Below are 27,325 nucleotides of genomic sequence, written 5' to 3'. Positions count from 1 at the left end.
AGAGTGGAATCGCTGTTAATTGAAGACTCAGCGTGGTGCTAGAGTGTCCGGGATGATGGGAAGGAGACAGGTGTGATGAGCCCAGCTCCTGTCAGTGCAAGAACATACTCAGCACCTGCAGAGCCATCGAGAGGCCCAGGAGCTGTTACAGCACGTCCTAGAACAAGCTGGCTGGCATAAGCAGGCAGACAGGTGTGATTCTGGAGCTGAAGGTGAGGGCTGTGTATGAACTCTTCTTGCTCATAGGATTTCCCAGTGTTGCACAGCTCTGCTGGTCTCAGCGAATCCACTCATATGCTAGCATTGAGAAGCCCATCTCTGCTTTAGCACCCAAAAACTGTTTCATAATGCAGCCCCACAAAATACCTCCAAAGATAGGCCATGACTATTTACCTATGGTAAATATTTACCTGTTATATGTCATCATTTATTTATATTTTTTATAATATAATTTACTTATATTGGTTATATTTTAAGTAAATATATTTTTAAATATAAATGTTTATAAATGTAAAAATTATATTTATATACAAAACATTTTAAAAGTTTGAGGTCAATAATTTTTTTTTTAACCTTTTTAATACATTTATTCAGCATGGACGCATTAAGTGGTTCAAAAGTAACAGACTTGTATTGTTAAGATACTTCATGATACTCCAAAAAAAAGCTATTCTTTTGAACTTTCTAAGAATTCTGAAAAAGTGTATCACAGTTTCGTAAATATATTAAGCAGCACAACAGTTTTCAACAATATTGACAAGAAATGTTTCTTCAGCACCAAATCAGCATATTAGATTGATTTCTGAAGTAGAGCCGTTGGCTGCTAAAAACTTTTTTTTGTCATCACAGGAATGAATTGCATTTTAAAACATATTCAAATAGAAAATCGTTATTTTCAACTAATAACAAATATAATAATATTTCACAATATGACAGTGATCAAATAAATGCAGCCTTGGTGAGAACAACATTAAATATTTTACCAATCCCAAATGTTTGTATGGTAGTTAGGGTTGAAACATTTCTGAAAACTTTCCAAAAATTCCCAGAATTTACTAAAAAATCCTGGAAACCTTCCAAAATTTCTGGAATGTTTCTGAAATTTACTGGAAATTTTCCACCTTTTTGAAACCCTAATGGTAGTGTATATATTTATTATTACCTGTGCTTTGGAATGTTCCAGCTGTTCTGATAATATGTTAGTATTAACTGGAGCACATTTAGACCAAGACATTATGCATTTCTCAGCCAGCACTGTACAAGACTTGGTGTCAAGGAGTCTGCAATATAAAAAATAGTTATGCCAACAATAGAGAGGGAACTCCGTGAAGGTCTTCAGAATGTAACCCTGTATTCAGAACAAGTGCTGCTGGTTCCACAGACCCTCACCAGGCAAGGTGACACTCTTGTGTTTATATTGTTCTTCAGCAGAGGACAGTAAAGTCCTGGCCTGCCCTAGTGTTTCTTGGCATTCTGCCGTGATTTGTCAGGCATCATGACTTTGCAAGAAATGTAATCAACTAAAAATGCACAAGCCCTAGAATTCTTCATACTACTTCATACGGTGTATGCTTGATCGTCTTGTAGTAGCTCAAATGTTTGGCCTGATAAGTGGAACACAAGGCCCATCTGCTGGGAAACATCATGATCATTCATGACCATTTTTAGCTTTGTATTACTCTACCACAAATATTTAATACAAAAACTGTATTACTCTAAAAAGAAATAGTGTATTATTACCTCTAAAGGTCAATGTGAAACCCATTTTAGCCATAAAAATTGAAATCCATGAAAAAGCGCAACCGAAACCATACAAAACCAGCTTTTATTTTTTTTTAAACTTTCTTTTTCTTTGTTCTTCACACAAAGCGTACCAGGTTACGTATGTAACCATGGTTCCCTGAGAGGGAACGAGACACTGCGTCCTCTAGAGGTCGCTATGGGGAACTCCATCTACGTGACCCGTTTCTGAAGCATATATACAAAAAACCAAACTTTGGCCGGCGACAGCCTATGACGTCACTCCCGGTGCGACCACAGTATAAAAGGGCGCCGGGAGAAAGCGTCATCCTCTTCTTTGTCTTCAATGACTGCTTTGTTTGAAGCGTGTATTTACGAGGTAAGAACGGTTTTTCTCTTATTATGGCGAGCACTAGCAAGGCGTTTAAGTGTGTGCATCTGTGTCCGCGTTATCTGACACCTGATGACTCACACAATCTTTGCGTTTTTTGTTTGGGTGAAGAGCACGCACGCGATGTTCTCGAGGGAGCAGTATGCGTGCACTGTGAGCGTTTTTCCGCTCTCGTTTGTCTCTCTTTTTGAGGAAAGAGGGACAGCCATCTGCTTCTGAGGCACGGAGGAAAATGAGCTCATGGGGCTCGCAGGTGGGTCTCGCTTGTGAGTTAGAGAGAGGGCTTTCCTTCTCACGCTCATTAGTCGCGAGCGAGGGCGAACTGCTGGATGAAGATGACGCGATTTCACTGGCGCCATCTGATTCAGCAGCTAGTGCTCTGCTGGGCTCTGCCCAGGAAGAGCAGGAGATGTCTGAGGGTGAAGAAGTTGAGACTGAGCCCTCTCAATCCTCCTGCCCTGCGTATGAGGAGCTGTTGGAGGTTATGGAACGCGCCTCGGCAAGGCTTGACTTGCCGTGGAAGCGGGCTAGGATGATGGCGCCGCGGGGTAGTCTCGATGAGCGCTATCTTTCTGGCCATAACCCCCCAGCTCAAGTGAACCTTCCTTTCCTTCCTGATCTTCATGCGGAGGTTGAGAAGGAATGGAAAAAGCCGTTTTCCTCTCGTATTTATAGATTTCAGCATACTAGTTATGCTAATATTGAGGGGATTCGGGAGAACGGCTATGAGCGGATGCCTCCCATAGAAGAGACGCTAGCTGGCTATCTCTCTGAGGGCAAGGCATCCTCTCTTCAGGTTCCTTCCTTGCCATCTAAGCCCCTTCAGATGACATCCCGCTTAAATGGTAAGGCATACGCAGCAGCAGGTCAGGCTGTCGCTTCGTTGCACACGATGGCAGTGCTTCAGGCTTATCAGGCTGATCTGCTGAAAGACCTGGATAAAGGTCAGGGTCTTTCCCCTGACGAGGTGACTGAGTTGCGCCGCACCACTGATTTGGCTCTGCGAGCCACCAAACAGGCCGCCTCTGCTATGGGCAGGTCCATGGCGGCCATGGTGGTAACAGAGAGACAGCTGTGGTCGAACCTGGCAGACGTTGTTAAGAAAGAGAGGGGCTTTCTTCTCGATGCTCCGGTTTCGCCTTCCGAACTTTTTGGTACCTCCGTCGAGGCGGTGGTTGAAAAGTTTAGGGAGGCGAAGGCGTGCTCAGCGCCTTTTAAAACCTTCATCCCGAGAAGGTCCAGGTCTGAGCCCAAACAACGCGGGGGTCCTGGCCCATCTGGATCTGAGGATCAAAGATGGGTGCAGAAGGCTAGTGTCGCGACTCGCGCCCCTCCCCCGCCTGCGGGTAGGGCTTCAGGGAAGCGCGGGTCGAAGGGAGGTAGGCAGAACCTGAGGGACGTGGTCTGGAGGAGGCGTTCACAACGCTCTCACCCGGGCCAGGATGAAAGTTGAGACATCTCTCCTTCCTTCAGGGGGCCTTTACATCTCCCTCTCTAATTCCCCTGCAACCTCCGTTCACTCCACCTAACTGAGGTTAGGTGAGCACCTCCTGCGCTTACATTTTTCCCACACCGGATCTATGATGTTTTGGTTAGGTTCTATGCTTTTTAGAACCTGACTTACTGATGATCTGGACCTAGGCCACTTCTGGACCACAGCCTCTGGGTCTGATCTTATGCGCGGGATCCGTGGATGGGTGAGTACGATCCAATTTTTCAGATTCGCTGGTATGTGTGTTTTATACCATTCGAACTTTTTAAAAAATGGTATCAGGTGTGGTGTTGAGCGTCTTTATTACTATGCTTTGCTCTAGGAGCAGCATTTTCTAGTCTGGCCCTTTGTTCTCAAACGAGGCCATGATAGGTGCATAGAGGTTTAGCTTAGAACTGCTCACCCTTATTAGGGTTTCAAGTAGCAGTCTCCCTAACCCTTGTTGCCTTCTGTTCAGTTACCTTTTTACCCTGATACTATTTCCAGCAGCCTGATTGGGTTGTTGGGTATGCCTCGTTGCTGCTGTACCCCTCCGAGCTCTACCCTGTTGGTCGAGCTGGCATTGCTTCCCTCTCTTATAGGATTGCCTACAAGCATGCCGCTCCCTGCTGAGTGTCCGAGTTCCTCTCTTATGAGAGTCGAGTCTCCGCTCTCAGAGCTCCGTTTTTCAGTATCAGCACGTCAGGCCTTCTTTAGGCCTCCTTGTCAGGTTTCTCTCATAGTCCCTTTCTGAGCTCTCTTTGTTAGGTGAGCTGGCATCGCTCCCCTTATTAGAGGGTCACTAATGAGCGTGCCGCTCCCTTCGGAGCGTCTGAGTTCCCTCTCATGTTGAGAGTCAAGTTCTTCTTTTTCTTGGTAGAATTAGCATTGTTCCCCTCATTTAGAGGGCCATCTATGAACATGCTGCTCCCTCCTGAGAGCATCTGACAATACGGTTTCTAAAATCCATATTAAATGGTAAGTGCGCACGCTAGTCTCTGTGCATTTTTCTAAAAACCACGCTGTGGTAAGATCGCACACCAAGTGTTTTGCGGCCTTTTCTAAAAATCCTGTATGGTATGGGTTACGCGCTGAGGCTTCGTCCCATTCTTTGAGTTGGTTAGGCCTCGGTTTTTACCTTAGGCCCCACTCTACTCATGTATGTGCTGAGTATCCTCTCATGCTGAGAGTTGAGTTTTTCCGCTATCCAGAGCTCTGCCTTGGTGGAACTAGCATTGCTTCCCCTCATTATAGAGGGTCACCTATGAGCATGCTGCTCTTCTTGTGGGTCGAGCTGGCATTTCTCTCCTCTCTATAGAGGATCACATATGAGCATGCCGCTCCCTTATGAGCGTCTGAGTCCCCTATTATGTTGAGGGTTAAGTTTTTCACTTTTCAGAGCTATGCCTTGGTAGAGCTAGCATCGCTCCCCTCATTTGAGGGTCACTTATGAGCATGCTGCTTCCTCTAGAGCATTTGGAGAATAGAATTTTCAAATCCATGATTATGGTAAGTGCGCACGCTAGTCTCTGGGCACTTTCTGAAAGCCACGCTGTGGTAAGATCGCACACCAAGTGTTTTGCGGTCTTTTCTAAAAATCCTGTATGGTGTGGGTTACGCGCTGAGGCTTCGTCCCATTCATTGAGTCGGTTAGGTCCCGGTTTTCACCTTGGGCCCCACTCTACTCACGTATGTGCTAGTATCCTCTCATGAACTGAGAGTTAAGTTCTCCGCTCTCTAGAGCTCTGTTTTTGGTAGAGCTAGTATTACTCTCCTCTTTATAGAGGGCTACTTTGAGCATGCTGCTCCCTCACTAGCTCTCCTTGTTGGTCGTGCCGGCACTGCTCCCCTCGCTTAGAGGGTTATCTATGAGCATGCTGCTCCCTCCAGAGCATTTTTAAAAGAACGATATTTATAAATCCATGATATGGTAAGTGCGCACGCTAGTCTTTGTGCACTTTCTGAAAGCCACGCTGTGGTAAGATTGCACACTGAGTGTTTTGTGGTCTTTTCTAAAAATCCTGTATGGTATGGGTTACGCGCTGAGGCTTCGTCCCATTCTTTGAGTCGGTTAGGCCCCGGTCTCCTTGGGCCCCACTCTACCTATGTATCCCCAGTGATACTATTTGAACGGGGGCTACTACTAAGGATCTGTTGATACAGTTCCTTCAGCGAGCTCTTGAGCAAGCAGTAGCCCCTGGGTGACAGGCCAGGCTTAGGTACTATCCTAAGCGCTTGGTCGTATCCCCTTAAAGGAATCCTTCTTTTTGATTCCAAGCCTTGAGTTTTACCCAAGGTCCAGGAGGTCCGGCCTCTATCAGGTAAGTTCCGGGGTATGAAACTCAGGCCTTTGGCTGAAGGGGATAATGTCACTGACAGCCGTCAATTCATCCCAGGGACAACTCCTTTATCTTTTGATAAAGAGTTGATGCTTAGTGCTCTCCTTTGGAATGGCATGCACTTCCCTCAGCATGGCGGCGTGGGTATATCGTTCCCCATAGCGACCTCTAGAGGACGCAGTTCGAAATTCCCTTGATAGGGAACGTACCAGGTTACGTATGTAACCATGGTTCCCTGAGAGGGAACAAGACACTGCGTCCTCTAGACTTTAGGCCATGCTTCGGATGCATCTTCAGACGAAGAAGTGGATGACGCTTTCTCCCGGCGCCCTTTTATACTGTGGTCGCACCGGGAGTGACGTCATAGGCTGTCACCGGCCAAAATTTGGTGTTTTGCATATATGCTTCAGACACGGGTCACGTAGATGGAGTTTCCCATAGTGACCTCTAGAGGACGCAGTGTCTCGTTCCCTCTCAGGGAACCATGGTTACATACGTAACCTGGTACGCTTTGTGTGAAGAACAAAGAAAAAGAAAGTTGACAAGGCATTTTAACAGAAAACTAAACATAACACACATGCCAAGAAACTGCAAAACTGCATGGTACAAGACCTGCTTATAATTTCCATCTCTTAAAAACTAGCTTTTTGCTTTGACTGAAGAGAAGTTTTTACAACACTCAACAGCAAACTGAACATAAAACATTAGTGTGAACGAAACATTTGATTTACTACAGACAAAAGATCACAAGAGTTTGTAATTCAGCTAAAATAATTTTTATAAAATACTGTATATAAGAACAGATAAAAGAGTGTTTACAACAAAGAAGAACACAAGCTAATCACAAGAAAAAAAATGCAACAAAATTAAGAGGTAATAGAGATAATAAGGCTTTGATCCAGGTAATATTCAGTTTTGTAATAATGGTGAGATTGTAAAATGGCTTGAACGTGATATAAAGTTGAGTTGTCTGCACAAAAGCATCATCATGCAACGTGTTGGCACACGTGAACCGTCCACCAAGACTTGTCCCTGTCTGAACTTCACTTAAAAAAGATGGATGACTAGAATTCCTAGCTACAGTCCTGGCCATGGTGCAGCGTGCATGAGCCATAATGGGATTAGTTCTCCCGTGGGGTTCGAATTTGGCCTGTGTCATTTTCCATACTAGATCCCTAGTGTGCTAGAATACAGGATGAGTCAGAAGCATGCTAACTATAATCTGGTTCTGAGGTTACTTGTTTCATGGAAGATAAGTTCATTAATGTTCTATTTACAGCAGGTTTGTTTTTCGGCCTAAGAAATGGCCTACACAAGAATAAGTATTTCATTACATGCACTTGGAAATGTGCGTGCATCTCTTCTGCTCCTCCAAAGGCCTATGCACTTGATGAGGCTAATGGTGTTAGCAGCAGGCAGGCCTCTTTATGTCCCTCTGCCCTGCCCACAGAGGAATCTTGATGCGTTTGATATTCTCCTAACAGCTGCCGGAGACAGAACAGGGAATGCTGGGATTGCTATGTACAGCTGAAATGTCAGGAGGCCTCCTGTACAGCGAGTGTTATTTATAAGGCTTAAAGGAAAGGGGAGAAGATCTGCTGGGTGTTAGAACTTAGTTACGCAAAGAGATCAGCTCCATTACCACAACTTTTTTCTTATTCTTCTTGAAAAGTTCATTGGTTTATTTGTGCAGATAAAATGTAAACATGGCGCTGACTAACGCAGCTGTCTGTCAATATAACCCACACACCACGATGTGTGAATTTCTGGAAAGACAGCCAGTGGATAATTTATAAGCATAGACACTAGGTGTCACTATACCTTTTTAGTTCTCTGTTTTCTAGTTCGCAAGGGCAGTATGGGAAATGAGGAGTGTGAAGTTTTTGAGGAGTTTTGGTTTTTGTCCTTGAAACAGACGCACATTTATTTATTTATTTATTTATTTATTTATTTATTTAAATATGAAAAGATTTTTCCTGGATCAAAAAGGTGGAATAAAATGAAACACTGGGCTGAAGGCCGAATACCGAGCACAGTTTTTTCACAATTGCATAAATTAAATAGCTAAAATGTGATTGTTACTGTTTTGTCTTGCTTTAAAAATCGATTACAAAACAATTTCAAAATATTTAACACTGAACATGTTTTAACATTCTAGCGGACACTATACCAACAAAGCAAAATTTAACTTAAAAAATAATAAATTAGTGAAATAATATTTTTTGGCCATTTTTGAGACCCCTCCAAGGCATGTATTTTACTGTACAAATAAATGCAGCCTTAATAAGCAGAAGAGACTTCTTTTAAAACATTAGAAAATATTACAGATCCCAAGTTGACCACTGTGTGAATTTTATAAATGTATTAATAGAGATGTTGTGCATTAGAAAACATAACAGTCTGCAGTTTATTTACTAACTGTTTAAGGCCATTTTTTTGCAGTTTCAATCATCATACAGTAACCAGCAATAACCACCCCTTCCTCTTCTCATGGAAGACATGCGATGCAGTTCTAAACAGTCTCTCGCTGTCGGTGCTTGTAATGATTTTTGCGTTTTTCTTGGACAGTTTTAAATGCTTCCACACATTCCCGAAATGTTTGCTGCATAATAAAGAGTGCACACCTCTCACTATACGGTGGTTGCTATTTGATCACGTCATGTCATTGTTCTGTACAATTTATTCGGTCTTTTCGCTTGGCAAATTAAAAAAAAAAACTAAAAATCAAGATATTCAATATTTTTATTCATTTCTAACTCCACAACAGTTTTTGTTTTGTTTTTCTCAACAACCAGAGTTCCCACTGTCTTTTAAGGATATATGAGGTAGTCTGATTTTAAAAGTGTGATTTATAGGCCTGAAAAGTCTAGCAAATATCCAGTAAATCGCAAACAACTGGAAAAATCATGGAGCCTTCTAATATTGCTGTGAACAGAGTTGGAGTCGCAAAGGTTGAGAACAACTGATTTATAGGAACAATTTTGTGCTGATGCCAGTGTCATTTGGATATACAGCTCCTGCTAATTTACAAATAAAGAACAAATAGATAACTGATTTAGAGTGATTTTATCAAAATGACAACATTTTTGTGACATTTTTAGATTTATCTCTGATCAGTTTACTGAGGTCAGTAGATCAAGATGATCTAGTGTGCACTTTTACTTGAGTTGTTGATGCGAACATGACATGACTCATCAGGGCTATTATTCTCATAGTAGAACACCAGTCGTGCATCGCCTGACTCGAGTATGAAGTTCATTTGTCGGTTACTTGTAAACTTTCTAGAGCAGAGAGGAAGCTCTGTGCACTCCAGACATTAATGTTGCTCTGTGGGTGCAGTGCCCTGGAACATTTCTGACTCGTCCTATTACTCCACTCCCCAAGTGCACCCCATGAACCCTTGGGAGCCGAATATCGCAGGGGCCTGGCCCTCTAAGCTATCTTCCCCCTCTCTCTGCCTTCCTCTGCACGTAAACAAAGTCTTGATCGAGCAATTTGCACTTCATCTGTGCACTGGCTAACTTTAGTCTTTCTGTTTGGGGATGGGAGGACGCTTCCATTCCCATAATACAACTTGCTCACCCATACGGACATTTGAGACAGCTGATCCCCCTCCCCTCATCAGGACAGGACGGGCACAGAGAGAGAGAGAAAGGGGACTGGACCGGGAGGCAGACCCCAGAGCGGCTCATGTTTCGCAGGGCTGGAACCCGTTGGGTATGGACTTGAGTTGAGATTTTGTGTTTTGTAGTTTCGAAAAGCAATCAGGAGGCTGGCGGCCTGGCCTCTTTGGTACAATGCTCCTGGATTCCAGCCGTCACAGTAGCAGGCACAATTCTAGGAGTTGCTCTGTTCGCCAAGACGCATCCACCTTGCATCCCTGGACAAAGCCTGGAGTTGAGAGTTTGAAGTGAGTGGACCACTGGGAAAAAGCGTGTACGAGGGACAGTGGCCAGAACGGAGTTGTCTGCGAGCTCTTAAACGGAAGCTGATCCTCCTTGACAGAAGTCTCTTGGGACGTACTGTAGGAATAGCTTGTCCATTTTTCTTTTTTAAGGGGCTTTTTCTCAGTTCTTACTTTTTGAATCCTTTGACATTGCCAATATGATGATCAAGGAGGCGTCGTTAAAGGAGGATCCCGACTTGCGGGGTGAACTGGCCTTTTTGGCCCGAGGCTGTGACTTTGTTCTTCCATCACGGTTCAAGAAAAGGCTCAAGTCTTTCCAGCAAGCCCAGGTCAGTAGCCAACCTCTGTAGTTCAGCAAAGAATGCCGTGTCTAACTCTCACATTCCAGACAAGACAAACTATTCACATACCAAAGTGTTTATTAATAGGACAGTGGAAGGGGGTGAGGCAGGGCAGGAATACAGTGTCCAAGTGTTGCGCACAGGAGCTTCGAAGAGGGGGAGGAAGTGGACGGGATGGGCTCGAGCTGCAGCTGCTCTCTTCAAAACGTCCATGCAGGCCTGCCCCACTTGCAGTGGATTTCTCCAAAATTCAGTCACACTTCAACAGCTCTCTTTCTGTTTGATTGACAGTAAGACTGTGCTGTTCAGAAATAAGCTGCCTTAGGTGTGCACTGTCTCTCTAGGGTTTTGCCCAGAGACCAGAATAAGAACAGTATGTCAAGACTATGAATAGAATGTGTTAGACATTTCCACAGCTTGTTATTAGAAGTTTAACCTTGGTGCTGCAAGGTCCCGTCTGAAAAGAATGAAGGAAATGGCCATCAGCTGTCAGTGTCGGGCCTGTGAATTAGACTGTATGCATACAGCGTTTTGGAGCACCATGCGAAATGTCCCAATCATTTATCCAGTCCACAAAGAGCTGAGCACAAATCATTCCACTTCACCATTAGATCATCGAGAAATAAATATAGGTAGAAACAAATCCCCTGAAATGAAGTATTCGGCTTGTTTTGGTGAGGGCAGTGAGGTTAGATGGAAAATATCGGTCTTATTTTTGTTGAGGAGTTCTTGTCATCACATCGGCAGGAAAGTTGGTGAGGCCGGCTATGGTTTTACTGATAATCTGCTTCACTTCATCACTGTGAATATGTTATCAGAATGAGAGCCAGCATCCTCGCACAGCGAGTACCAGGTGAAAATTTCACACAAAGTTCTCCAAAAGATAGCTAAAGATTAAGCAGCCATCTTTAGCGTCATGGACATCTTTAAAGACAATGTTTACTTTCATTTCATACTGCATATTGCTACATATACTTCAAATAATCTGAAGAGTTTGGAGATGATGCTGAAGTAAACACTTATGAGAAAATGTGCACTAAATATAAAATGTGTGCTGCTTTGATATTTTCTCAATATTCTCAATACTGGTTGAAGCCATTCCTGAAATTTTCTTACTGTTTCTTACTTCTACATCTTGTCATGCAAATATGAACAGCTTAAAATGCTAGGATGTGGTTAGCTTGGTTTGCATGGTAAGAACACGTCTTGTGACATCTGAGTGGTCATTCATCATTTGTACGTACATCTCTATTAACACCATTTCTTATATGCACTGTTTACTTCAAGCACATCTTCAGCTAACTTTGTTGTTAGCTTGTCTTTTGAGATCTGTTTCAAAATGTCACTCATATCATCCTCTTCAGCTGAATGTCTTTGAGGACAATCAATATACAGCTTGGCCTAAAAAGTTGTCAAACCCATAGAGGTCCTTTCTCTAATTGTCTCTTTCTGTCTCAATAGATCCAGCCTGAGAAGAAACCTGGAACACCTCCTCCAGCTCGAGCACCTGCACCCCCCTCGCCAACCCCACGGCCACCCAGCCCTCCGCCAGCCAAAGTAGTGGCCACTCCCCCACCCTCCTCCATAAACATTCCACGCTTCTACTTCCCCAAAGGCCTTCCAAACTGTGCAGCCAACTATGACGAGGCCATTGCCAAAATCGAGGCGGCCTTCACAGAGTTTGAGGAGGAGAAAGCTGACATTTATGAAATGGGGAAGATAGCAAAGGTGCATATGAATTGTGACTTGTTTTTCTTAAAATGAGATTTCATAATCTCTGAACTGTTCTTAGCATTCTTGGATTGACAGTTCTGAACATGTAAACTGACACTTGCTTTACAAAGTCCTCATCCGCAGATGTGCTTGCCAAATTGTATTGCCACAGCACCATAATGGATGCCATTTCATAACAACATCCTATTTTATGTTCTCACTGTGTGAATATTATATAAACCGTATCATAAAATGAAGAAATATCAACAGAATAACCCATCCTGACGTTTACACTTACAGAGCATCTTATCATTTAGAATGATTTATTTTATTTCTTTTTAAGTAAAGCTGTTTTTACTGAATTTAAGTAAAGTAATACAAATGTGTTATATACACTGCTTATATTTTTGTGACTAAACATGATAGTGGATAGGGCTTCTTATGTCAGTGCCATTTGAATATGCAACAAAATATCTTTTCACAGGCTTGCGGGTGTCCCCTCTTTTGGAAAGCACCAATGTTTATTTGCGCTGGTGGAGAGAGGACAGGTTTTGTTTCTGTTCACTCATTCATTGCAACATGGAGAAAGTAAGTGTCAGCACACTTATCACTTTCCATTGAAGCGCTTTGTAGCCTTGTATAGCATCTGATTGAGACTTTTTGCCCTAATTCTTCTTCACAGGTTATTACACAGCTGCTATGATGATGCATCCAAGTTTGTTTACTTGCTGGCCAAACCAGGCTGCAGTTACCTGGAACAAGAAGATTTAATCCCTCTGTTACAGGTTAGAGCATTGTAACAGTGCATTGAACTGTGAAAAGTAAAACTTTTAGTACTACCTATATTTCTGCATCACTGATTACTAAAAGTTGATATAAATTCATGATAATGAATAAGTGAAGTCTTCTTGCAACTTCTTGCACATTTTACCTTTAACAAACAACACACAATTAGCAATGTGCAAATTACGAATGTCTTAAAGTCATGGATGGGGAAAAAAGCATTTGAACTGGCACTTGATAATAGTTAAGTGGAATCAGATTTAGTCACATGTAATCCCTGTGCAAAAAAGTATATTTTTTTTAGTGTATGCAATGTGTTGTGTGTACTGTGTATATTTATTATATATATAGAAATGTATTTACAGTATTTATATATATATATATATATATATATATATATATATATATATATATATATATATATATATATATATATATATATACAAATATAACATTTTTCTTAAATATTTTCATTCATGTGTGTGTATTTATATATATACACTGTACACACACATATATTATGTAAACAAAAACTTTTATTTTGGATGCGATTAATCGTTTGACAGCACTAATATACTGTATATATTACATTATATATTTTCAAACTAATTGTCCTGTGTTTGATTCAATGAATGTTGGACTCTAATATATATATATATATATATATATATATAGTCTTTAACAATGTTAAATTAAATAAATTCTTTACGTAGCCAATCAGAAGGAGCTTTGTAGATTTAAACTGTAGGTCAGGAGTCATCTCACTCTTGTTTTTTTGATTAGGACATCGTGGACACTCATCCAGGGCTGACGTTTTTAAAAGATGCTCCTGAATTCCATTCCCGGTACATCACAACAGTAAGTAACTTTATTAAGAGCTCAATGCCACAGGCAGGAGCTGGTTTCATGGAGATAAGATTACCGGAATGGTGGTTTTGTTGTCATTGGAACACGCTGCAAAATTCTTTGATTGTTTTTAAACATCGTTCCACAACTATTTTAGTGTCAGCTACTGTCAACAGGAACATGACTTTGCTTTGTCCTGGGTTAATCATCAGCCTGGCACCTGGAATCTCTATTTGTAGCATTGCTTCAATATTTCGGTTTTGAGTTGAAAGCTTGTTAGCTTACTAAATTGTTTATGGTAAATCAGATCCAGCTATCTGAGCTGAGCTGCTGGAGCGTCAGAACAGTGAGACATGGAGCCCAGTGCGTCTGTCTGTCTGTCTGTGGGACAGCTGCAACACGTGCTGCGGAGGGGGTGGGAAGGGTAATGGCGTCAAAGTGGCCTGACATCACGGAAACACGGATGCCACTGACCCTGGTCTTGCACAACCCCATATTTAGACACTTCCTTGCTCTGGTGCACTGGTTGACACACCCCGGTACCAATCTCTCCTAGGAGGACTGATCTACCAGGAAATGCATGTTAATCCACACTGATGTCACACTTTCTGTTGGAGTCTGAAGCATGGGGCCTTTGTCACCACAGGGCTAGATATAACTCAGTATGCCTCAGTACAACCAATCACTAGACGACTGTACCTACAGGCAGATGGAACTTATGGATGGAATGATGAACCCTTAAAGGAACAGTTTAATATAGAAATGGAACATTTTTGTCATCATTTACTCACCCTCATGTCATTTCAAACCTGTATGGCTTGAGATTTGGGATTTCAGAGCTGTAATGGAGGAAAAAAATTCAATAAGTACTGTCTTAAATTTAGTTATTTTTCTCAGCTTCAGAGAACTTGGAATATAGTACTCATGTCATGTGGGTGGCCTTTATGGTGCTTTTTTGTCTTTTTGAGCTTGACGGCTTCAATCCTGTGATTCACTTTCTGATTAGCATCTTTTTTGTTTTTGCCTTTTTTTTTTCTTTTTTTTTTTTCAAGATTCAAGATTTTTATTGGTCACATACACAATTATACAGGGTATAACCAGCAGTGAAATGTAGGACCAGCAGTGAAATGTATGTGTGTTTGAAATAACATGACTAAATTATGACCAACTTGTAATTTTCGGCTGAAGTATCCCTGTACATCTAGTATACAAAAGTTGCTTAAGTTTAAAAAAGAGCAAATTTTTCTAGGCTACAGGTGGAGCACCGTTTGCCTGTCATCTCCTTCAGTGTGATTTTTGTGTGGCAGTAGTAGCAATAAACTGTGTAATTGACGTCCTCTTTTTTCAATTTTATGATGGGTGGCGACAAGCATTTAGCTGCATAACTGCCACCTACTATATTGGCTCTGGGTTATTGTATATGTGGAATTAACATGATTTCAGTATTTTTATCACAGTTATCCTCAATACTGGTATACTGTGACACCCCTAATTTGCATTCACTCTGCAAAATGTCTCTTATTCTCAAATATGGCTTCATTAAAATCCAAATGATCACATCTCATTGACTGTTAGGGTTTGACATGCCGTTATGTAGAGAGATTATTGTTTTTGGAAATTGTTTAATCAGTTAGGCTTTGTGTATTTGGATGCTATGGTTAGTATGATGTAGAACGTGAATGTAGAACTTGTAACAGTTTCAAAGGCTTTTTTGGATCATGTCCAAAGTAATCAATTCTTTTTATTATCTATTGTTCAAAGATGGTGTGTTTTCAAACAGAATTTAATGACTTTGCATGTCAGTGTTTTGGAGATTAAACAAGCACTTTAGTCTAGGTCTAGCACTTTCTTTGTAGAATTTTTTTTTTTAACATCCTCAATGTCCTCTCTCTACCCTCCAGGTGATTCAAAGAATATTTTACACAGTTAATCGCTCTTGGACAGGCAAAATCAACATGACAGAGATCAGGAGAAGCAACTTCCTCCAGGTGAACACCGTTAAATGCTACCATTCAAATTGGTTTCCAAAACTTGAAGGAACTATTTAATCAAAAGCCACTCTCTCTGTGTCACCAGACTCTCGCCTTGTTGGAAGAAGAGGATGACATCAATCAAATCACAGATTATTTCTCTTATGAGCACTTCTATGTCATTTACTGTAAGTTCTGGGAGCTGGACACTGACCATGACCTCTTCATCGACCCCAAGGATCTGGCCAGGTACAATGACCATGGTAAGTACAAAGTGAACCTGTTTTTGCTCAGAATGAGTCTCATTTGTTAGCTTTTATCGCTTTTTAAATTATAGTTCACCCAAAAAGTTCTGCCAGCATTTACTCATTTCTGGGTTAACAATGCCTTACATGAATTTATGTTGCTGCAGTACTTTAGATTATTCTCATTCAGTTTTCCATCAGACGTCTAGTACTGAGAAATGGCTTTTGATGTGTATCTGCTTTGTGTTCTTCTTTGGAAAGCCTCATCAAGCAGAATCATTGAGAGGCTGTTCTCAGGAGCTGTCACAAGGTAGGAGCTGCTGAGGAGAACTAAGGTGGTATCTGAGATTTTGGGTGGTATACATGTGACTTATGATACAATTTTCTTTCTTCTAGGGGAAACTCAGTGCAAAGAGAAGGAAGAATGAGCTATGCTGAGTTTGTTTGGTTCCTCATTTCAGAGGAGGACAAAAAGAATCCGACAAGGTAATGAAACGTATGTGTTAGAAACACTACAGTTACTGCTAATTTAAATAAATCTGAAAATACAAATAATAGATTACTATGCAGCGTGTCTCTTCTGGAACACAGATAGGGATCATTTTATCCAAAGTTGGCACAAAAGGTATTACACTTACGCCTTATTTTAAATCTACTTATATATTTGCATTTTATGACAAAAAATCAAAACCAAGTTGCACATTTATAAGGAAGGTTTGTGCTACTCTTTGGACTGTTTTAATCATGGTTTTAGTTATATATCTTCACTTATTTGCTATATATAACATTATCATTCTCTCTGTTCAGTATAGAGTACTGGTTCCGCTGTATGGATATGGATGGAGATGGCGTTCTGTCTATGTTTGAACTGGAGTTTCTCTATGAGGAGCAGTGTGAACGCATGGAGGGGATGGGCATTGAACCTCTGCCTTTCCAGGATCTCCTGTGCCAGATGCTGGACTTAGTTAAACCAGAATGCCCAGGTAAAGAACCCATTCTGATACTCTCAATCATATAATTCATATGCACTTCAATCAAAACAGGAAGAACATGAAGTTACCTCTAAAGTAAAAATAGCATAAGCTCTAATCCCATGTTCTGTTCTGATCCAATTCCCTTCTCTTTCTCCCTCAGTTTCCTGTAGAGTTTCAGTTAAAAGCCCATAAATGACAATAAAAATCTCTTCCATGAAATTAGCTAAAAGTAGCTTTAAATAAAAGTTTCTGCCAAGTGTGAAAATGTCTATGTAAGAATTCTCATGAATCTGCTTTGATTAAAAGTGCCTGTCCAGTGAATAAATGTATGTGTAATGTAAACAAATGACATCTTTTGGCAGGTAAAATTACTCTTCGAGATCTGAAGCGCTGCAGGATGGCACATATATTCTATGACACATTCTTCAATCTGGAGAAGTACCTGGACCATGAGCAGAGAGATCCCTTTGCAGTGCAGAAGGTCAGAGTTTGATGGGTGACATCTGTGTTCAAATCCCCTGTGCTGAATATTATCTCTGTTAGTACGTTAGTTAGTGCGTTCTGTAACTGTACATGCGTGTGTATCAGGATTTGGAAAGTGACGGTCCAGAGCCCTCCGACTGGGACAAGTATGCTGCCGAAGAGTATGAGATTCTTGTGGCAGAGGAGACGGCCAATGAACAGCTACGAGAGGGGTGAGTCAATGCACTCTGTAATGGAATGAATTCGCTACGGAGTTCATTACATAGCACAGAGATGAGATACCATCTGTATATGGAGTATAAAGCGTAACTGTTGCACGCTTGCTTTTGCAGATCTTTTGATGACGATTACGAGTCCGATGAGCTCACGGTCTCGTCAGACATTGGAAATAAAATGGATAAGCTGGTCATATCTGATTTATCAGCATAAGTCGGCATTTTTTTGTCTACACACCATGACCTTGAACGGATAACCACCATGCCATATTTGCCCTCACACATTAAAAAGGGAAAACATTTTTCTACATTTCATTAAGGACATTTATGTGTGTGTGCATGTGCAATAGAACTAATTTTAAAACCAAAAGGCTTCAGACACCCACAAAAAGGGTTTATGTGCAATATGTCTTAACATGTAAATGTAAACTCAGTGTTTTTCCACTCTCTTATCGATAGTCACATCCACTCCCCTCAAATTAAACTGCCGGCTGGTTCCATCCACCCTTCACAAAGACTTTGATGTGAAACAAAAGGACTTTTTAGTATCTTTAGAAAGAGATTAGAATGTGCTTTAATGTGAGTGAAACTATATGTAATGCTGCCATATATTTTTAAAGGGCGGGGAGGGAAAACTAGAGAGACTTTATATTTTTGTGGCACGTAACTCACCTAAACTAGTTCTCTCAGACATTTAATCATGAGATCACACATGTCCAATGCTATGCTGTGTTGCACATTATGTTTAAGGGACGTGGCAACGGTGCAGACGTGTTGCTCCCAGTGGTCACTGATGGTATTGCATGTTGTTGCTTAAAGAAAAGACAAAGTTGTGACTTTTACAGTGTTTGAACTTAAGATGGCAAACCTCCATTAACATATTTCCATATGAACTGACCAGGACAATCTTAGACTTGAAAGTGCTTTTTGGAAATGTCCTTTCTCAGCTATATAATGTGTTGAAATGGTCATCTTTTTCAAGAAATGTAAACATGAAATATATATAAATTCATCATGCTTTTCATCTTCGGTGTACAGAGACATTTGTCCTATAGCATTTTGTGTATGTATTTAATTCACCTGTAATCATGTAAAGAGAGCTGTAAAGCACTATTTATTTGGCTTGGGCATTGTTAACTCGCTGTTTAAGATTATACAGAAGACCACAGTCCTTCTAACCCCTGGTTGACCACTCAATCAAAATTCAGTGCTCATAACATATTCTGCTGTTGACTCATGCAATGTACAAAGAATTGGAGTTGCAAAAATAACCATCTCAAACTGTTCTGCCATTGGTCAGTCAGCTAATCCTGCCCCAAACACCACAGAGCAACAATGTTTACAAGGAAACCAACGCACGCTTGCTTATAGTTCTCTGCCATTAAACTGGGAATTGGAGAAAGTGTTTAACTAGCCAAAATGACACAATTCAGCTTTAAGGAGTGACTGTCTCAGTGTTTTACAAATGTCTCTCTGTGTGCTTGAAGGCCAAACCTCCCTCCACTCCATCACACTCTTTAGTTTATGTAATTAGTGTAATATATTTATATATGTGAAGTGGTTTTGTTTGTTTTTGTTTGGCCAGCCATTTTCATGGTTTACCAGTAGCTTTTTCTTGTACTGTAGTCTAGCTCTTTTTTGACCTAGGACATTTATTTTATATAGCCACTGTAAATGTCTTTGTATTTTATTTTTGCCATGTGATTGACTCTGCCACTGAGTGGTAGGGGATGTTTAAATTATGATATATCTCTAACTGCCAGTGTTATATAATGCGCATTAAGCTGAGTGGGCAGGGGCTTTATGAAGGAATTCAATATGAATTCATTGACAGGTGACAATCAACTGGACATGTTTCTGCGATTTAATGACATGCAAGTAGCACTTCTTAGAAAAAAGAACCGAGCAATACAACTGCTGTAGTGTGTTACACTTTTATCAGGACTATTAGATAATGAGATAAAAACACAAAGCTGAAACTAAACTTGACTAATGCTACAATCCTGGTTCATTTTTATCACTAGCACATTGACACTATGCAAATCTGATCTTTTGGACAGCTATTGGCAGCTACAGAAGCTGTAAACAACAAAACATTTTAGTGTGCGATTTTTATTTTTATTTCTTTTCTTTTTATCTTTTTTTGTGTTTTATATCTTTCCATGTGTTCTTTTTTTTGGACTTGATATGTCTTGCTTGCAGATGGTGAAAGATGGGACTTGAGTGGAGTGATCTCTTAAGTGTTCTGATGAGATGGCTCTGGTGTTCGCATGAATTTTCCCTTTTTTCTTTTGGAAAATTATGAAAACAAATAAAAATGTCAATTCATGCATGTCTACAGGCTGTTCTTTGGTAAATTATAAGGAACAATAATATTAATAGGGATAGTAGGGAAGTGCATGTGCAAAAACATCATATAAAGGTGCATCTAAAAAAATTTGAATATCCTGAAAAAAATTTTTTTCATTACATGTAAAGTAAGACATTTCAAAAGTTTTTTTTGTTTTAATTTTGATGATTAGAGCTTACAGCTCATGAAAGTCAAAATCCAGTATCTCAAAATATTAGAATATTTCCTAAGATCAATCAAAAAAAGGATTTGCAAAGCAGAAAAGTTCAAGTTCTTTAAAGTATGTTCATTTATGCACTCAATACTTTGTCAGGGCTCCTTTAGCGCAAACTCCAGCATCAGTGAGGTGTGGCATGGAAGCGATCAGCCTGTGGCTCTGCTGAAGTACTATTGAGCCTTCAGCTCGTCTGTATTGTTGGATCAACTGTTTCTTTCTCTTGAAAATATCCCATAGATTCCATATGGGGTTCAGGTCAGGCATGTTGGCTGGCCAATCAAGCACAGTAATATCATGGTCAGCAAACCACTTGGAAGTGGTTTTGGCACTGTGAGCAGGTGCTAAAGTCCTGCTGGAAAAGCAAATCAGCATCTCCATAAAGCTTGTCAGCAGATGGAAGCATAAAGTGCTCCAAAATCTCCTAGACGGCTGCATTGACTCTGGACTTGATAAAACACAATGGACTAACACCTGCAGACGTCTCGGCACCCCAAATCATCAATGACTGCAGAAACTTCACACTGGACTTCAAGCAGCTTGGGTTTTGTGCCTCTCCAGTCTTCCTCCAGACTCCAAAACTTGATTTCCAAATGAAATGCAAAATTTAAATTTATCAGTCCAGTTCTTTTTCTCCACAGCCCAGGTAAGATGCTTCTGACGTTGTCTCTGGTTCAGAAGTGTCTTGGTAGCCCTTTTCCTGAAGAGGTCTGAGTGTGGTGACTCTTGATGCACTGACTCCAGCTTCAGTCCACTCCTTGTGAAGCTCTCCCAAGTGTTTGTATCGGCTTTGCTTGACAGTATTCTCACGCTTGCGGTCATCCCTGTTGCTTGTGCACCTTTTCCTACCCAATTTCTTCCTTCCAGTCAACTTTGCATTTAATATGCTTTGATACAGCACTCTGTGAACCGCCACACCTTTCAGTAATGACCCTCTGTGACTTACCCTCTTTGTGAAGGGTGTCAATGATTGTCTTCTGGGCCATTGCCAAGTCAGCAGTCTTCCCCAGAAGAACAAGAGATACCCGGAATTTATACTGTAGGGATGGTCGTTTAATGAAACTCAAATATAAATATTCTAATATTTTGAGATACTGGATTTTGACTTTCATGAGCTGTAAGCTCTAATCATCCAAATTAAAACAAAAAACTTTTGAAATTTCTTACTTTACATGTTATGAATGTCAAATATATATGAAAGTTTAACTTTTTGAAATAAGTTACAAAAAAATGAAGTTTTTCACGATATTCTTAATTTTTTTAGATGCACCTGTATGCACAAGAGGCGCATCACAGAGATGGCACCCCAGAAAGTTGCTCTGACACTTACTGTACATAGTATGAGTATATATATGTGTGTGTATATATATATATATATATATATATATATATATAAATATCCATATCGCATAGCTGCTCCGTTACATCTCCACTGAAATATTTTTTGAGTAAATAATCGATAAAATAAATTATATATATAATATAAAAAATATTTCATGTTATATTAAATTATTAGATATAAGAATATTATAATTAGATTAAAAACTTTAAATATTTATAAATTAAATATGGTTCAGGCTGCACTTTAATAGCTCTCTTCATCAACTACTAATGCAGGATATTGTTATTTAAAGAAATAGTTAAAATTTGCTGAACATTTACTCCCGCTTAGGCTATACCAGCTGTAGATAAGTTTTTATTCAACAGAACAGATTTGGAGAAATGTAGCATTATATCACTTGCTCACCAATGGATCCTCTGTAGTGAATGGGTGCCATCAGAATGAGAGTCCAAACAGCTGATTAAAAACATCACAATAATCCACAAGTAATCCACACGACTCCAGTCCATCAATTAACATCTTGTGAAGTGAAAAGCTTGTGTTTGTAATAAACAAATCCATAAAGATGTTTAAACTTAAACCAAAATACAAGTCCATAATGCGTAACGCCTCCTCTGTTGTCCTCTCACATCAAAAATCCACCTACATATTTTTCAGAACCGTTTCAGACGAGACGAGTATTTTAGCCAAAAACAATGGTTTAAAGTTAAAAACGTCTTTATGATGAATTTGTTTCTTGCTTCATGCAGCTTTTCACTTCACAAGACGTTAACTGATGGACTGGAGTTACAAGAATTATTGTGATGTTTTATAGACTCTCATTCTAACGGCACCCATTCACTACGAAGAATCCACTGGTGATTTCTTCAAATCTGTTCCAATGAAGAAACAAACTCATCTACATCTTTGATGTCCTGAGGGTGGGTACACTTTCACCTAGACCACATCCATGAGGCCACCTCTTTTCCAGTCTGTTATCAACATAGTAGATTCAGTCTATACATTTATGTATGTGACTGATTTGTGTTTTAGTGGTGTTTCCCTGGAGTCCTTCAGGATGTGGGATCCTACATCCATATGTAATAAACACTGAATTAATAAGAAGTTTAGCGCTTACATTACATCTCCCAAATTTCTTATAAGTTTTGATAAAATTGTCCCATTAGACAGTTCAATTCTCCAGCTGCCCTTTGAAAATCTATTTTAAGACTTGAAATTGGATCAAATGGAAATGGACAAATTCCCTTGCAGGATTGAAATGTTCCCCTTAAACGATGTTTGATTTAAAAAAATTAAATCTTCTTTGGCTGTGGACATAAAAAGACTAATGTGTATCTAATGTGTTTTATTGAACATAGGCCTGCTATAGGAAATTCCTGTAATCCGATGTAGTGGAGTTAAGCAGCATTTCAGAATGATTTCTGGGCAGTATCTCAAGCAGTGAACTCTATCTTGAAACTGTCTTCTGTTTTTCACTGTGTGCAATTCACCCCCCCCCCCCAAACACTTGTGTCTGTCTTTTTCTTTTTGTGCATGTCATGAATAATAATCACTTTCCATCCACCTCTTTTCTGGCAAATGTGAAGCGATTGCATTACTCTGGTGTAAATACAGTTGAAACGCATGTTCTAGCTGCTGATGGGAATGTTTTTAGTTCAGTTCAACAGAAAATGCACAAGCTTTTCCGAATCGTCCAACCCCCATCTCATTGGAAAACAAGTATTTCACAAGGTGGGGATTTCGTATGAATTTGTACAGCCGGTAAATGCCAAATTCTGTCAGCTATCAAACAACAATGGCTGGAAGTCATGGGAACCTCCCACATATGATAACATCTACACCATTAAATGTGTATTTTTTAACTACCTTACTAACTATTAATAAGCAGCAAATCAGGAAATAATTGAGTCAGAATAACAATAAGTTTCCTTACTGTATATGGTGGAAAACTGTAGTAGATCTAATAGGACATTTCATATAATCTTACAGTAAAATACTCATAAATGTAGTTTTTGGAAGTGAAAAAGAACAAGTCTTCTTATAAAGTGGAAAAATGTAAATTGACATTCCCAGAATTCCTGTGTGAAAGTTCACATTTGATATTTTTTCATTGACTTCCCTGTGTATCTTATCAGTTATGTATATTAGAGGTTTATGTTACATTTTATCTTGTTACATTGTTTATTGCATTATTTTAGTGTCGTGTGTTACCACGATGATGTTTTGTGTTTGTGTGTATGACAATATGCTCCTTTTATACTAGTATTTTACCTCAGCTTATGGAAAAGATAAGTTTATAACAATTAAAGCTTAATTCATCATGTGGGCTTTTCTTTACCAGCTCTGTTTTTAAGGTGGTTGTTAGTATATGTGAAAAAAAATATTTTAGTTATTTGGTTTATTAATATTATTTTGGTTAAACATTACAATTATTATTATAGATTTTCTATTTATTTAAGGGGGCATTATGATTTTAATGATAAAAATATGGAGTCATCATGGTTTGCTGTGGTAGCAGCTATGTGCCTTCTGTCAGGGTGGTAAAGGAAGAGGAATCAGTTGCAGGGATAACAGAGATTTGAATTTCAAACACAAAACAGGAACTAGCCACTGTCTGAGAGGGTAACCAGGAGAGATTCCAGCCAGGTCCGTGGAAGAGAATGTCAGCTCAGCAGAAGGCGTCTAGGAAAGGAGTTTCTGAGTGATTGGCAGAGAGCAACAGTCCAAGAGCTATGAGAGAGATCAGCTCTCCAATGAACAACAGGGCACAGGGAATGGCGACGGTGAGAGAGAGAGGGAGAGTGGTTCTGGGAGGATGAAGGCAGAAGTCTGGCTGACTTAACTGGGATATCCTGAGACTGGTGGACAAGACTGATATTAGCGGAGCAGCTGCATGGATACAACCGGAAGGGCAGGGAAGCAGGTAGAACTGGGCAGCGAGGGATGGGAGGGAGGAGGCAGGCAGTAGGGAGTCCAGCAGCCAGAGCCGAAGGGGGAGCAAATGGGGAGAAGGGAAAAACTAAAAAGGCAGGAGTTAAAAAAAAAGGAACTAGATAGCACAGAACTAAATCAAAAGAAAAAACCCTAATATCAAAAAGTATAAAATAAATGCAAAGGAAACTATGCAAGACTAGGCTTGACAACAATAGGAACAGGATAACAGTCAACAGAGACAAGAGCCAGATAACTCAGCAGAGCAGAGATTCAATCTGGCACAGGACAGAAAACGAGGGGAATATAAAGGGTGACTAATGATCTAAAACAGGTGTTAACCCTAAAAAGATAAGGTAACAAGAGGGGCGGGGTAACAATAGACAATAGAGCACATGGCAAACACAAATACCAACTGACAGCCATGTGCTCCAGACAGACCAGGACACAACATAAACAAACCCAGATCAGACCGGCGCCTTGACACCTTCGTTCTTTTGTTTAACTTTTCATCTATACAGACTCTTCTTTATCTGACCTGAGCTGAAGAAGGCAGAGAATGAGAATGTGCTCCACAACCTTGAAAGTGCTTTGAGCACATCTCTTCCTGTTCCAGACGGACACCTCTGACACTAGGGAACTTCAACAGGAGGGAACACCCTATCCTGTATCAGCTAGAAGCTGTCTGTGATTAAGAGAAGAGCATATCCGTTCGAAGATGATTACTGCCTTATTTACTCCAGATATCCATCTCCAGGAAATCCCCTGACCATTCAGCCTCTACAACACCAACAGTACTTCACACTGTCACAGAAGAACACCTGGACTCTGCATTCTGAGGCGTGATCCATATTTGCACCTCACTATATGTCTTTAACCATGTAAATGAAAGTTTGGGGCACTTTTTTAAGTGTGCTTGACCATTGAGTCTTTCATCAATATGATTTCAAATGATCATTCAGGCTTAAAGCAATTCATTTATATGGTAAAACCTACCACATCTGTAAGGTAGATTGAGAAAATATTCTTAAAGGGTATAAATAGGCCCTTAAGAGAAAAAAGGTTGACAGTTTTTTTTTTTTTTTGCTGCAAAAGCAACACTGAACCGGCAAAGAAGAAATCGTTGAATAAAGTTATTTTAGTTTTCTTTGCACACAAAAAGTATTATCGTAGCTTCATAAAATTACGGTTGAACCACTGATGTCACTATTTTAACAATGTCCTACCTTTCTGAGCCTTGAACGTGGTAGTTGCATTGCTGTCTACGCAGGGTCAGAATGCTCTCGGATTTCGTCAAAAATATCTTAATTTATGTTCCGGAGATGAAGGAAGGTCTTACAGGTTTGGAACAACATGATGGTGAGTAATTAATGACAGAATTTTCATTTTAGGGTGAACTCTATCCCTTTAATATTTAAAAAATACAGTAGATCACAAAAAAAGAAAGAAAAAAGTGACTACATAGAATTTTTTATTTTGTTTCTCACACAAAGCCATATGGTTTCAGAAAAGCTGCAAAATCATATGAAGAATCTGAAGAGTCATGGACTTTTATGATGCTTTTATGATTTTTGTGTCCTTTCTGAAGCTTAATGATCCTTTATGATCCACAGATGAAGTCAGTCAGATTTGGAATGACATGGAGTTGAGTATATAACACACACACACACACTATATATACATAGATATATACACGAGGAGTTTATTTGAAAAAACAGATAACTCTGTCTTTTTAAATGTTCAAAAACATGTTTTTTATTATGTTATCATGTTTTTATTGTGTTTTATTGTGTTAGTTAGCTGTTTTTATTTAGTTATTAACCTAGTCTATTTAAACTAGTCAAAATAACCTGCAGTTTGATTGAGATTAATTGGAATGCCCAATGAAAAAAACATGATTTCTGAGAATTGTAAAAACGGAGTTATCTGTTTTTGCAAATGAACTCTTCATATATATATATATATATATATATATATATACAGTTGGGCAAAAAGGTATTTAGTCAGCCACCAATTGTGCAAGTTCTCCCACTTAAAAAGATGAGAGAGGCCTGTAATTCTCATCATAGGTACACTTCAACTATGAGAGAAGGAATGGGGGGAAAGAATCCAGGAAATCACATTGTAGGATTTTTAATGAATTAATTGGTAAATTCCTCGGTAAAATAAGTATTTAGTCACCTACAAACAAGCAAGATTTCTGACTCTCACAGACCTGTAACTTCTTCTTTAAGAGGCTCCTCTGTCCTCCACTTGTTACCTGTATTAATGGCACCTGTTTGAACTCGTTATCAGTATAAAAGACACCTGTCCACAACCTCAAACAGTCACACTCCAAACTCCACTATGGCCAAGACCAAAGAGCTGTCGAAGGACACCAGAAACAAAATTGTAGACTTGCACCAGGCTGGGAAGACTGAATCTGCAATAGGCAAGCAGCTTGGTGTGAAGAAATCAACTGTGGGAGCAATTATTAGAAAATGGAAGACATACAAGACCACTGATAATCTCCCTCGATCTGGGGCTCCACGCAAGTTCTCACCCCGTGGGGTCAAAATGATCACAAGAACGGTGAGCAAAAATCCCAGAACCACACGAGGGGACCTAGTGAATGACCTGCAGAGAGCTGGGACCAAAGTAACAAAGGCTACCATCAGTAACACACTACGCCGCCAGGGACTCAAATCCTGCAGTGTCAGACGTGTCCCTCTGCTTAAGCCAGTACATGTCCGGGCCCGTCTGAAGTTTGCTAGAGAGCATTTGGATGATCCAGAAGAGGATTGGGAGAATGTCATATGGTTAGATGAAACCAAAATAGAACTTTTTGGTAAAAACTCAACTCGTCGTGTTTGGAGGAGAAAGCATGCTGAGTTGCATCCAAAGAACACCATACCTACTGTGAAGCATGGAGGTGGAAACATCATGCTTTAGGGCTCTTGTTCTGCAAAGGTTCCAGGACGACTGATCCGTGTAAAGGAAAGAATGAATGGGGCCATGTATCATGAGCTTTTGAGTGAAAAACTCCTTCCATCAGCAAGGCCATTGAAGATGAAATGTGGCTGGGTCTTTC

General features: G+C 40.1%; 1 protein-coding gene across 3 annotated transcripts in view; it reads left to right on the top strand.

Moving 5' to 3' along the window:
* LOC306881504 (serine/threonine-protein phosphatase 2A regulatory subunit B'' subunit alpha-like) overlaps nt 1-19,748 on the top strand; it is a 92,134-nt gene extending 72,386 nt beyond the window's left edge. For 2 of the 3 annotated variants that reach the window (XM_079435647.1, XM_079435646.1), the window contains 12 exons: nt 11,651-11,917; nt 12,387-12,490; nt 12,585-12,687; nt 13,469-13,543; nt 15,433-15,519; nt 15,608-15,764; nt 16,008-16,056; nt 16,143-16,232; nt 16,554-16,729; nt 17,083-17,201; nt 17,309-17,415; nt 17,536-19,748. In XM_079435647.1, the coding sequence (XP_079291773.1) occupies nt 11,651-11,917; nt 12,387-12,490; nt 12,585-12,687; nt 13,469-13,543; nt 15,433-15,519; nt 15,608-15,764; nt 16,008-16,056; nt 16,143-16,232; nt 16,554-16,729; nt 17,083-17,201; nt 17,309-17,415; nt 17,536-17,632 (1,431 nt within the window). In that variant the 3' untranslated portion in view covers nt 17,633-19,748. Of the gene's footprint in view, nt 1-9,409; nt 10,178-11,650; nt 11,918-12,386; nt 12,491-12,584; nt 12,688-13,468; nt 13,544-15,432; nt 15,520-15,607; nt 15,765-16,007; nt 16,057-16,142; nt 16,233-16,553; nt 16,730-17,082; nt 17,202-17,308; nt 17,416-17,535 lie in introns of those variants that run through there. The other variant, XM_079435648.1, reaches the window with a different exon arrangement.
* Nucleotides 19,749-27,325: the final 7,577 nt, after the last annotated feature.

Source organism: Barbus barbus, assembly GCF_936440315.1.
Source record: "Barbus barbus genome assembly, chromosome: 15".
Taxonomy (NCBI): Eukaryota; Metazoa; Chordata; class Actinopteri; order Cypriniformes; family Cyprinidae; genus Barbus; species Barbus barbus.
This window is presented reverse-complemented; position numbering and strand designations above follow the sequence as displayed.